This window comes from Thalassophryne amazonica, chromosome 15, assembly GCF_902500255.1.
Source record: "Thalassophryne amazonica chromosome 15, fThaAma1.1, whole genome shotgun sequence".
Lineage (NCBI taxonomy): Eukaryota > Metazoa > Chordata > Actinopteri > Batrachoidiformes > Batrachoididae > Thalassophryne > Thalassophryne amazonica.
In genome coordinates, this window is record NC_047117.1 from 6850070 (window position 1) to 6863834 (window position 13765).

The 13765-nt window shown below is 42.4% G+C and overlaps 1 protein-coding gene across 1 annotated transcript in view; it reads left to right on the forward strand.

Annotated features, from left to right (window-relative positions):
• The window catches only part of cacna1ab (calcium channel, voltage-dependent, P/Q type, alpha 1A subunit, b), a 225545-nt gene that overhangs the window by 207114 nt on the left and 4666 nt on the right, over positions 1 to 13765 (forward strand). The window contains 3 exon segments of the mRNA XM_034187775.1: positions 3006 to 3023; positions 4314 to 4349; positions 12873 to 13074. Of these exon segments, the coding sequence (XP_034043666.1) occupies positions 3006 to 3023; positions 4314 to 4349; positions 12873 to 13074 (256 nt within the window).

Below are 13765 nucleotides of genomic sequence, written 5' to 3' on the forward strand. Positions count from 1 at the left end.
AAGTAATGGAGAGTGTGGTAGAGAGGTGAAGAAGAGAGTGCAGGCAGGGTGGAGTGGGTGGAGAAAGGTGGCAGGAGTGATTTGTGACCGAAGAATATCAGCAAGAGTGAAGGGGAAAGTTTACAAAACAGTAGTGAGACCAGCTATGTTGTATGGTTTAGAGACAGTGGCACTAACAAAAAGACAGGAGGCAGAGCTGGAGGTGGCAGAGCTGAAGATGTTGAGATTCTCTTTGGGAGTGACAAGAATGGACAAGATTAGGAATGAACATATCAGAGGGACAGCTCAGGTGGGACGGTTTGGAGACAAAGTCAGAGAGGCGAGATTGAGATGGTTTGGACATGTGCAGAGGAGGGACCCAGGGTATATAGAGAGAAGGATGCTGAGGATGGAGCCACCAGGCAGGAGGAGAAGAGGGAGACCAAAGAGGAGGTTCATGGATGTGCTGAGAGAGGACATGCAGGTGGTTGGTGTGACAGAGGAAGATACAGAGGATAGGGTGAGATGGAAACGATTGATCTGCTGTGGCGACCCCTAACGGGAACAGCCGAAAGACAAAGAAGAAGAAGAAAGCCATCACTGACGTCAGTCTCACGAATGCAGAGCTCAGACTTTAAAAATACTGAGATCATCCTTTAGTCACGTTCATGTTGTGCTTTACGACAAAGCCTCTGGCTGCACTTTCACAAAAACACACACTCATGCACATAATCATCAACACACTTCAACATGTCACTGCATCAAGTCACGTTGCTCTCACTTTGGTGTGTTGGTGAGCGTTTTGTCATTTGGTGGAAAGTGTGACTGAGAACTAAAGCGTCTGCCGAGTAAACCTGGTATTTCAAGATCCTTGAAGTATCAAATGGGTGGAAATAGTATTCTGTTTTAATATAAAAGATAAATAAATAATTGGACCCTCAGTTTAAGGAAATAAACATAATTTTGGCTTTATTTTAGCTAATGTGGATCAATGAGAACTACAGGCATGTTGATCCAAGCACACCTGATCCTGTTCGGTCTCAGAAGTGATCAGTCCTGATCACTTGGCTGGAACACCAGGAGCAGTGAGCAGGTTTCTCCATGCGGAACTTGAGTTGGCCTTGGGCATAAAACTTGTGTCCAATCCCAGTGTGGATCAGTACTGGATCAACTGTAGAGTGACTTTTATTTGCTTCAGTCTGAAATCACTCAGTTCCACTGCTTGACTTAAAAAATGGAAATAGCTTCTTTTGTGAGAAATTAATAACAAATGAACTTTGCTGTGTTAATTTCCAATGTGCTTGTGCAGTAAAGCTGCTGCGTGTCTCGTTCTCTTTGCGTGTGCGCGGCTTGTGCAGTGGAATGTGATGTGCCCCACAATTAAAACTCTAATTTGTTGACTTCTGTACGTGCAAACACGCTGACCTCTGTGCAGCCAATCAGGACAGAGGCTACTGCTAATAACATGCACAGGGGACTTTCCAGAATTGTGAAGCTGCTTGTACGAGCAGCAAAGCTAATCAAAATAAAGTAGAGCACCACCCAGAGTTCGGGGGTGGTATCAATTTGCACGGATCAATATGTCAGTTACCGTGTGAGACCTCCACCAAACCAGTTCACACAATAAAATGCAGAACGTTTACCATGCTCCAGAAGTCACCCGTCTCTACATTATACAGCAGGTCTCTGGAACACAGCAGCGTTGTGTCCAGTTTTCGACCACAGACTAAAAGGTTAAACTCTGTGTAATTCAGGGGTCACAGGATGGGTGACCTCCACAAGCAGGATGGGTGACTTCCACGAGCACGACGGGTGACCTCGACGAGCAGGACGGGTGACTTCCACGAGCAGGGCGAGTGACCTCCGTGAGCAGGGCGGGTGACCTCCACGAGCAGGACGGGTGACCTCCACGAGCAGGGCAGGTGACCTCCACGAGGAGGACGGGTGACCTCCACGAGCAGGATGGGTGACTTCCACGAGCACGACGGGTGACCTCCACGAGCAGGACGGGTGACTTCCACAAGCACGACGGGTGACCTCGACGAGCAGGACGGGTGACTTCCACGAGCAGGGCGAGTGACTTCCACGAGCAGGGCGGGTGACCTCCACGAGCAGGACGGGTGACCTCCACGAGCAAGGGCGGGTGACCTCCACGAGGAGGACGGGTGACCTCCACGAGCAGGATGGGTGACTTCCACGAGCACGACGGGTGACCTCCATGAGCAGGGCGGGTGACCTCCACGAGCAGGACGGGTGACCTCCACGAGCAGGGCGGGTGACCTCCATGAGCAGGGCGGGTGACTTCCACGAGCAGGGCGGGTGACCTCCACGAGCAGGACGGGTGACCTCCACGAGCAGGACGGATGACCTCCACGACCTCCACGAGCAGGGCAGGTGAATACTGTGAAGATCCAGTAAGGTTTGAAGCACTTTGTCTGAGGTTATTGTTTTGATTTAGGTTTGTGAATTTGGTTTCAAGTCTGTTGTGCCACAGTGAGAACTCCTAAAATATGGAACAGTTTTTTTTTTCTTTCTTTCAATCAGTGACTCGTGTTTTGTTGTGTTTTACTTTTTTGGTGACTGAGGGACAAAAATAACTTAAGTTCTTTGGTTTCAGTGGAAGAGAAATGCAGGAGGCCCTAAAAACATTCCTGTAGTATAAAAGATGAAATTTACTGATTCGATGTCCAGTTATTGCAAGCTCCACCCATTTGGTACTCCGTGGAAACCCTGTCTGAGCCACCTTTGACCTTTGACCCTGTAGATTCATAGTCACAGTGTTATAAAACTTTGTGTGTTTGTGTGTGTGTGTGTGTATGTATGTGTATATATATATATATATATATATATATATATATATATATATATATATATATATATATATATATATATATAAAATTAGACACAAAGTGCAGTACAGTGTCATGTTCTGTGTGTTATCTGTATGTGCTGCACTCTATATATGTGTGTGTGAGTGTGTGTGTAACAATTTTATTGTATTTCTAACACACTGCTCTTCCTTACAGAGAACCCACGGTGTTTCGGTAAGTGTGTGTTTGTGTGTGTGTGTGTGTGTGTGTGTGTACATGCACTCCTGTATGTTTGACTTGTTTGTTTTTTTGTCCTTTTTGCTTATTTGCACCTCAGTCTAATTTGTTGATGTTTTCTCACATCTTCTGTATCTTTTACATGGATCTTTCTATCTACAGTGAAGTCCATAAGTATTTAGACAATGATGCAATTTTTGTAATTTTACATCTGCGTGCCACCACAGTGGAGCTGAAGTGAAACCATCAAGATGTTCTTGTAGTGTCGACTTTCTTTTAATTCAAGGGACTAAAAAAAACTGCCGCCATAACCATTTAGACATTATAGCCATTTTGATATAGAAACAAATATTTTATACTAAATTGTTCAAACAAATCATCACTTTTACAGCCAGTTTTCTTTAGATAAGTCAGAGGTGTTGAACTTCATTTCCATTGGTCATTAAGAAGTACAAACAGCACGGTATTGTATAGTAAAGCTATCTGGTGTAGGCAGTTCTCAAAAACTGTGATGTGTGCAAGAAGGAGAGTAGTGAAGGAAGCCAACAAGATGACTCTGAAGGAGTTACAGGCTCCTGTGGATGATTGGAGAAACTGTGCGTCATAACAGAAGCAATAGTTGCACAATGCACAGTTTCCCCAAGCACCCTGACAGAAGCCTATAACTCTTTCAGGGTTGTTGTGGTATCTTGGTGGCTCTCCTCACTTGTGTCTTTTTAGCACAGTCAGTTTTTGAAAATTGCAAACTCCAGGCAGATTTACACCACAATGCCACACTGTTTGTAATTGTTCATAATTATGATATTTTTGTTAAACCCCCTGAAATTCAAGTAAAAATTCTATGCTACAAGCACATTGTGACTGTTTCATTTCAACTCCACTGCGGTGCTATAAAAAGGCAAAATTCCCAAAGTGATGTCACTATCCACATACCTTTGGACCTGACAGTTTATCACAGGCTTGCTGTTTTCGGGGTTTGTCACCATCTCCTAGTGTCTCTGTGTGCCTCTGTTACTCTCTCCATCTTTGTCCTCTCCTCTTCTTCCTTCATTTTCCTTTCACAGTACTTCTCTCACTTCTCAAAAATAATCTTTTTTCACCTTTTTTCCTCACATCGGTGCCATTGTGTCTCATCCCTCTATCAAATCACTTACTCTGTCCCTCTCAGACCTTTACTGGCGGCAATGTTGGCCGTGTGTGTGTGTGTGTGTGTGTGTGTGTGTGTGTGTGTGTGTGTGTGTGTTACACTGCGGTGCTGTACGTATCATCTCTGTGTTTGCTCTGCAGCGGAGAAGACACAGACCGCGAGGAAATAACCTCAGTGTATGTACCTCCTCCCATCTCTCTTTCTCTCTGTCATTCTGCAAACTGGATTGGCATTGAAAGCTCGTTTCAGACGTGCACTGTACCCTGCAGGTTTCCACCAACTACATTTCATTAAGTCACATTTAAAAAAGAAAAACTCTCTACTTATGTTTTTAACTAAGAGGGACTGTTTAATATATGTATGCATCACAGGGTCATGGGGTCAAGTCTGCCAAAATTAAAGCAGAGCTGCTAACTGGTAGTGAATTTTCAGAATTAATTTTACCGTAATTACATTTGCTTGAATTTTCCCAGTGTAGCAAAATTTTATATGCCCTCTGTACTGACTGAAGTAATTTTTGCAAGTATTATGAACTTGTCCAGCTTTGGAAAATTTTATTCTGTACACTTTTAAAGATACAGCATGTAGGTTTTAGGGTGTGCTACCCAAAGCATGGCCCAAAATGGAGTAAAGGCAGTTACCATATTAGCAGACTTACTCATATAAATCTATAAACTCATTTCCAAACACATATGTTTTACTATCAGTAATGTTGTGGCAAGAAAAATAAGCAAACAATTTGTGTTAAAACATACTTACTTCACGTCATTTTTAACTTATCTAATCTTAAGGTATCAACTAAGCTAGCCTGGTGTCATTTTCATGACTGCATCCTAGAAGGTCACAACCTCTAACCATGAAAATTCAGTAAGGTATATCTTATATATTATATTCCAATTCTAAGGTGGAACTATGCTAGTATATAAAGGTATATCTAAATATCTAAAAAGGAAGAGTAAAATAGGAGAGTAGAAAAGAGTAGAGTGCAGCCACTTAGGTGCCTGGTTTTGAGAACCAGGGATGGTAGATTGAAAAGCTTTTTTATCCCATGAGAACTCTCCCTACCCACCCAAGCAGCTCAAGAAAAAGGTATATAAAATATAATAAATAATAAGACATAAGAAGGATAAGACATCACAGGAGAAGATTGTAGTATAGGACCAAGTGGTGTGTGAAGGTCTTTGTTGAGGCTTGATGAAGTAATGCACCGACTGAGCGTACAAAAAAAAGTACACCCATAGTGTACACACACACACACACACACACACACACACACACACGTATATATATATATATATATATATATATATATATATATATATATATATATTTTACATGGTATGGACCAGGTTCCAAACCATGACCTACCAGGATGCATATATGTGAAACCCATTATACCCATTCGCTTGTTCTATATTTTCCCTTTATGTTCATCAGCTAGTCTTGAAATATACCGAATCACAGATGTTATTGATAAATTAAACTTGTCATTGTTTTTGTTCTGTTTAGCTCCACAATGAGAACAAAACAGGCGCTGCAGAGTTCCCAAAGAGTTACCACCAAACTTCACATTATTCTTTATGTAAGCTTAAGCTTACTTTGAAATTCTGAATGTAAGACTTAAGAATATGTTGTAGTTATGGACCCATATCACACAAAACAGAAGTTACACTTCAGTCAGAGTTTTGTTTACAAAAAAATGTTTAGTTGTTTTTGTGAAGAGCTGTCTGTTTTAATGGCAAAATGGACCTGCAGTGGTATGTTTCATGTCTGAAAAGTGTTTATTTGAAAGTTTCTGTAATGTCCATTTTGATGTGGAGCTCCATGTGGGTGGATCTGTTCTCAAATTGCTAAAAGCCACAAAACTCATGGACTCCAGTATTACAAAGATTTATACACACAGACAAGACAGTAAACTTTTCTTACTTTGATGAAAAATTGTTAGATATCATGACAAATGTTAATGAGGTGGGAGGGGCTATTAATGGCCAACAAATCATTATTTGTCAATCTTAATTTTTTAAAGAAGATAACACCTGAAGTGATGGTTTGGGGAAAACACTGAAAATGATAAACACATAAAGCCTTTGAATGTCTGATTAAATTCACTGAAGACAGTCTCTACTATTGATGTGAGACAAGGAACAACAACAGTAGGATGGATCCTTCAGAGGTGCACGTCAGGAAACCAACAAGCCAGTTAGGTTCCACCAAGATGGCCAGACAGACCAACAAAGCTATCAGTCATCTGGTTGAAATGTCAGGTGTCCAAACAAATCACCAGGGTAACCTTATTCATTTTTGCCCTTCCACAGTCTTGGAAGGGCAGCCCTCCTCGCCAAAATGCTAACTATCCCTATTTATTCATATGGTTCTTTAAACCAAAAATAATTGTTTTATGATTCATGTAGCACGTACCCACACTCAGGACCATACAAAATTGTCAGACACACAAGTCACAAATCTAAAGAAAAAGATCTGTCCAGGTCCTGAGACCTGTTGGTGCCAGTGGTTATTCTTGGAGATCACAGTATGACGTGTATGAGAATCCATGTCTCCCCCTGGATGGGATGCCATGTTTCTGCCCAGCCAAGGCTGAGAGCCTTTGACAGCTGGGTGGACTGGGTCCATGCAGATGAAGGATATTGTCTAAGGACACAGACAGGTAGCATGAAGCAGACACCAGGAATCAAATCTCGGTCCACATATCACCCCATAGATATACCTATCAGTTCTTCAGGAAGGTCCTTGATGTTGCTTCCAGGACTAACCACTTACCAAAAACTGAGGGGAAACAGTGCTGTTGATGGACCTGCTGGCCTGATGGTACCTGATGTTCAACATGGTGCTATCATAGGGAAGATTTAATCATTGTTTGCCTGTATGTCAGTTTCTGCTTTGTTGTGTTTCTGCCCTCCTGATCTGTGGATCCTTCTTGCTTTCTGGGTCTTTTCAATAAAATAATCAAACTTAGTCATAGCTTTGGCCAAAGCTGATGGCAAACAGGAGCAAGAGCTTCATTCATGGGAGGAGCTAACATCTTTCATTTCTTTAATCAGGTTTTCAGTTTCCCTGTAACCATCACAATGTGTACGACCAATCCAAAAGGAGACTAAATATCAACCAAAGATAACTGGGACAACCCAACAGATATTCACAGGTTTTATCTTAACTGATGTTTACAGTCAGAATACCAACTTTGTTATCAATTTTCTGTGAATTAAGTTTTTTAAGTATTTGCGACCTTTCATAAACCGTTCATGAAACACTGAAATATGAGAGATTTTGGAAATATCACTTGGTTATAGTATGTCATAACCAGATGTATCACCGCTGATGTTTTGTTTGACTGAAGTCTTTAATTTTGCTGAACTAGAAGCATCATGTCACATTACACTGAAAAAAACAGAAAACCTCAAAAAATTGCTTCAGTTTCTAACACAAAACTATTAAGTTTGTCTAAATTAAGTCAAGAAGTTTACTTATATGTTACTACATCTACTTAATTTATTTGAATGTTACCAATGGAAGCACTTTATTATGTTGGTTTTCTGTACAGAGTCACAATTGTGACAAAACTTAAACTTCACAAGAATAAATATTGATTAACTCAATGTGTAGCTGTTGCTGTTATAAACATTTGTGTATTGGCTGTGTATTGTGATGTTTTCACAGCTATAGTGCCGAGGAAATATTGGGCTTTTAAATGCTTTTTCATTTTTGGCGTTAAATCGAGCCAGAAAAATTAGGCTTCTTTATACTGTACAGTAATTTAAAAAATGCATTTTTTTAATACTGAGTGAAAATTTTGCAACATGATTAATATAAAACAAAATAATTGATTGCATAAGCATTCAGCCCCTTTTGTAGCATCACAACTAATTCCTCACTTTTACAGTCAGCTGGATTTGAAGAAGTCAAGGCGAGTTATAAGAACATGTTCGAGTCACTGAATATGTTCTCAAAACTGAGTCACTGTGCACGTGGAATATGTAGCTGTGATTGGAGAAGCATAAAAAAAAAATTTCATTTTATTGCTGGTAAATTACTTATTTTGAGGGAATTCCAGAGCAAACACAGTGAGGTTTTTCCCTTGAGATTTGGCAGAGGACATGAAGAATGAAGTGCAGCTGCATGAGTCCAAAATCACGCTGCATTCAGTGGAAACTGGGAACTTGGAATTTCTGACCTACAACTTGGGAAAATAAAAACATTTGTAAATAAGAACAAATTGAGTGTTGAACTGTTAACCCGTGCGAGTGTTTTTGTACCTGTCTAGCAGATATTCAGCAAAACCTTTGTGTGAAATTTGTTGTAGGTTGTCATAATTGTAGGTTAATTGCATCTCTTTGGTTCAAGTCAACTCTGGGAACATGCACTGGTGATGTAGATCCACCACCCTACAGAACTGTCTGGGGTCCTAGATGGGAAACACCCAGACAGACAACTGGTACTTTCACACCTTTCCAAAGTAGCCATCTATCTGCCACAATCAGGGGAAAGGTGGTCACCCCTTGGCCTTTTCCAACGACTAAAGTCCTCAACACTGCAACACCTGCATGTTGGATCAAGCCCGGAGAAATCCGCCACATAGCCAAAATGTTGTAGCTGACATCCCTTCGCCAGGCCAATGATGCTCGTCTTCTCGTTTGACACAAAGTCATTCCAACGGTACCCAATGATCCTTAGAAGAGACCTAGTTTCCATGATGCTAATACTAGCATATGTAGCAGTGCCCCTTGAAAGACATGGTCATGGTGTCTTCTTACAGAATTCTATATTGTCTCCAGGAAAGGCAAATTTTGATCATATTGATGATATAGTAAGATTCTAAATCCTTTAAACAAATACCAAGGAACAAAACTGTAGCGGCGCAGAAGAAATTCCTTTTCATGACATAAAAGGTAAAATCAAAATGATCTACAGCTTTAAAAGAAAACGTCGTTGGAGTGCTGCTCAGAGATATTGGTCTTTAGATTAGAAGTCACATGCATTAATGCAATGAACCCCACCCATTTGGCAGTCCAACTTATCAAAACTATGAAAGAATTCATCACTGCTGCCTGATCTCTCTCTCATTTCTGTCTCTCTGAGTTTGCTCGTACTGCAGCTGTTGTTTGCTCACTGTAAAAGGTTTGCCTGGAGCTCTGCTTGTACACAGTGTGTGTGTGTGTGTGTGTGTGTGTGTGTGTGTGTGTGTGTGTGTGTGTGTGTGTGTGTGTGTGTGTGTGTGTGTGTGTGTGTGTGTGTGTGTGTGTGTGTGGTGTGTGTGTGTGTGTGTGCGTGCGAGTGCGGATGCGGGTGCAGGTGTGTGTCTATTCTGCTGTTACTGTCCTATATGTGGCTGCAGACCGTGTTGTCGGTGGACGGCAAAAAGCATGGGCTGGCCTGATGTGCGATTGTTGGCCTGTGTGGTGGATCGGCATCGTGCTGGCATGTTGTTTGTCATGCATGACGTGGATGTGAGAGAGAGGAAGTGTTGCACCAACCAGAGTAGGCGCTGCTTCGAGTTGTCACTCAGTAGGATGAAAGCGTAACTGTGTCAGGAGTGGGACTGTCATGCTGTGTGTGTGTGTGTGTGTGTGTGTGCGTGCGAGTGCGGATGCGGGTGCAGGTGTGTGTCTATTCTGCTGTTACTGTCCTATATGTGGCTGCAGACCGTGTTGTCGGTGGACGGCAAAAAGCATGGGCTGGCCTGATGTGCGATTGTTGGCCTGTATGGTGGATCGGCATCGTGCTGGCATGTTGTTTGTCATGCATGACGTGGATGTGAGAGAGAGGAAGTGTTGCACCAACCAGAGGAGGCGCTGCTTCGAGTTGTCAGTCAGTAGGATGAAAGCGTAACTGTGTCAGGAGTGGGACTGCCATGTTGTGTGTGTGTGTGTGTGTGTGTGTGTGTGTGTGTGTGTGTGTGTGTGTGTGTGTGTGTGTGTGTGTGTGTGTGTGTGTGTGTGTGTGTGTGTGTGTGTGTGTGTGTGTGTGTCACCTTCATTATACTGGTCCACAGGGCAGGTGATCTTTCCTCATCCAAAAACTGAGCTTTTCGCTCTTCCCTGTGATTGTGGCTGGAGATCTTTGGAAACCTGCCCTCGTGGTGCATGTCAAGTCTTGAGCTGGTTCACTGTGGATGTGACTAAGCGCCGTGGGAGTGAAATAATTTCAGGCTTTTCAGACTGGTTAAGTTGTAAATGGTTGTCACGTGGATACGGTTATGATGCTCATCTGCTTTGTGCATGTGAGGCATGGTTCCTGTGGCCCTCCTTCATGCTTGCCCTAAGTGTCATCTCTCCATGTTTCGGAGGAGAAGCATGTGCTTACCAAAGGCTGAACTGTTAGTGATGTGATCGGATGTGACGCTTGTGTTGGATTAATCGAGATATGACACTTAAAGATTCAGTTCTTCTTATTAGGTGGTCTTCAGAGGTCCAAACATCAGACCCAGAGAAAAGCTACCTGAACGCAGCATGTGTACCATATTTTCCAGAGTATAAGTGCCATGTTCTGTTTTGTGGATTTTTTTTTTTTTATTTTACTATTTTGGAAAGTCCTGCGACTTATTTCGGCAATTTATATTTTCCACCTGACCCTGTACTCTGTCCAAATAGACCCAAAACACATCTAATCCATTGTCTGATCCACATGGGTTTGTCTACCATCAGTATTTTTATTACATGACAAACCATAGTGCTTCTTGTGACATATGTGTTCCAAAAATAGATGTAACATACTCCGATGCAACTTATTTACAGGTATGTTTGTTTGGGTTTTTTCTTCTTCATGGTGCATTTTTGGACAAGTGTGACTTATACTCCAGACAATATGGTACATTAAAAAAAATGTAAAAAGAGAACCCGCAGGAAAGGACCTCCAGCCCAAAACACAGAGGACCCAACATGAGATATCGTCAACCCCACATATCATCAACCCCAATACAAACAAATAGGGACAGACTGCAGTGGAAGATATACAAGTTAAATGAAAAGTAAATGGATATCTTGCTTGGTCTTTCTGACATTTAACTCTTCATCCAAGTGAGAATATTCTCTGTTAAGGTGTAGGCCCACGTTGACAGATTAAGTAACTGATTGAAATAATTTATCCAGTGGCAAATAGGGTTCTGATGGACAGATGACATCACGTTTCCAAGGGCAACACAAAGAGCAGCAATTAGCAGAATGATTTTCCCAGTTTCAAGAGATATACATGCTGAGGGGAGCTAGATTTGAGCCGGATCCGCTGAGGTCTGAGCGCAAATGTGGCTACAATCCGGCTAGCTCAGATATCATATTTCCTCATTATATTCCTGCACTGACAGTGTCCTCTCCACTGTGCCGGCATTCAGTGCAGCTGCAGTGGTGAAGACAGCAAACAACCTTCTTTCTCTGCACCGCAAAGAAGAGAATCTGCCACATGGATTCGGATCTAGAGATAAAAAACACACAGCTGCCACTGTCTTTTTCTTCAGTCTGACCTTGGCTAAATGGAGAGCGGGGACTGTCCTCTCTGCCCTGGTACTAAATTCATACCTCATGCCCAAGCTTTGGCCAAACAGAAGCCAAGTCTGAAGCGTCAGACAGGCACAGGATATCAACGCATGGTTATCATAGAAGTAACAAACAAGTACAGGACAAAACGGAAAACAAATGTGCAACCACTGAGAAAGCTCAAAGTTTTGAGTACACACAAAACTTCCCAATGGACTTGACAGACATCAGCTGACAAGAAATGCATTTAGCAAATGGGCAAAGGACTTTTGCAGGACAAAAACAAACACAATCGGATATCAAAATTCAGGTTAGGGTTTGAAATGGTTTGAAACCACAACACAGCACCACTGTGTTTCCTGGATGGTGACCACCCAAGCAGATAACCATCCATCTGCACCTCTAGAAAGTAGCCATCAATCTGCCACAACCAGGTAAACAGCGACAGTTACTTTGACCTTGTCCAGCTGCTGGGGTCCTCAACACTGAGGCGCCTGTGTGGCTGTTCAGAGAAACATGGCATGTGCCCAAAATGTGGTATCTAACGTTTCCTCACAATGCAAGTGATACCCTTCACCTAAGTCTGTCTAACTAACCATTCCATTAACACAGAGTCAATGCAGAGCCACTCATGGATTCTCCACAGAGACCTCGTGCCTCTTCACAAAGATCAGCAGTATGAAGATGATTACAGCCATTTACAGCGATTATATTACAGTTGTTTTGTTTCATCAGTAAAAAAAAAAGTCCAGACCCAAGAACGTGATAGTAGAACGGGGCTTTGATGAGGACCAGATTAGACTTGAGAAGGTTTGGGCCTGTGAAGACCACTACAGAACAACCAAGAGGTTATTATGTCACATTTAAATTCAAACCCTAAAACCACAAACAGTCCTGTTGGCTTTGACCACCACCAGGACATTGAAATGCAAAACGAGAAAATGTGTGACATTAATTTTTGAGATTGTTTTTCTGTGTACATGCGGACTGAACTGGTAGACTTCCAGCTGTGCACAACCTCCCAGCGGCATCGTGAACTCCTTAAATGTGTGCTAAGACCGTCGGTGATGTCCTCCTCTCGGCTTTAGTTGGACTTTCACATTGCATCACTTCTAACTCCTCCTCTTTCTCTCCTTTTTCTCCCCTGTACTTTTACATCACCCTCTTCTATTTATCTCCCTGTTCTCTCTGTCTCTTTGTCTTTCATCCTCACAGACCATCACAGACACCAGCCCAATGCGTCGCTCGACTTCGAGCTTGGTTCACGGGCGGACAGGTCGTGGTGTGAGGTTAGATGACTACTCACTGGAAAGGGTGGTATCTGAGGAGGGGAGGCACGGGGGAGGACGCAGGCACAGGGACAAGAGTCACCGCACCTCCCAGCGCTCCCTGACCAGATACACTGATGCAGACACGGGTGAGTCACTATCAGACGGACTGTGGCTGGATCACACAAAGGAAGAAAACACCACCACCCCAACATCTGCACATCTGACCGGAGATGTGTTTCTATCCAGTATAGCATCAAATCAGTCTTTAACCATCAATCTGTGCTTTGAGCAGTATTCATATGCAATATTTCACAGACATACTATCAGAGTGAGAGCCTTCGTTATGGTGGCCTGAAGGCTGTGGTGCTACTTTATGCAGATGATGTAGTTTTGTCCACTTCAGAATGAAGCCTCCACTACTCATTGATGGTTTGCTCACTAAAAAAAACAAACAAACCATTCCTTATGCAGTGCTTGGTTTGATTCTTGATTCCACATTTTTGGGGTCAAGGAATCTAATGGTGCCAATTCAATGTATTTTATTTATACAGCACCAAATCACAATAAAGCTGCCTCAAGGAGCTTCACGAGGGAAAGCTCTGACCTTACCAACCTCCCTGAGCAAGTACACAGGTAAAGAAAAACTCCATCTGGTGTACTGAGGAAGAAACCTCAAGCAAACCAGATTCAGAGGGGTGACTCACTGCTTGGGGCATCCTAACAGTTACAAGGTTTTTACAAAAGATGAGGGGGAAAAACAGAAGTAACAGAAACAGAAAAAAAACAGACGAGCAACAAAAATAGAGTCTGTTGTTGAGAGAAAAAAAGGCCCATCTT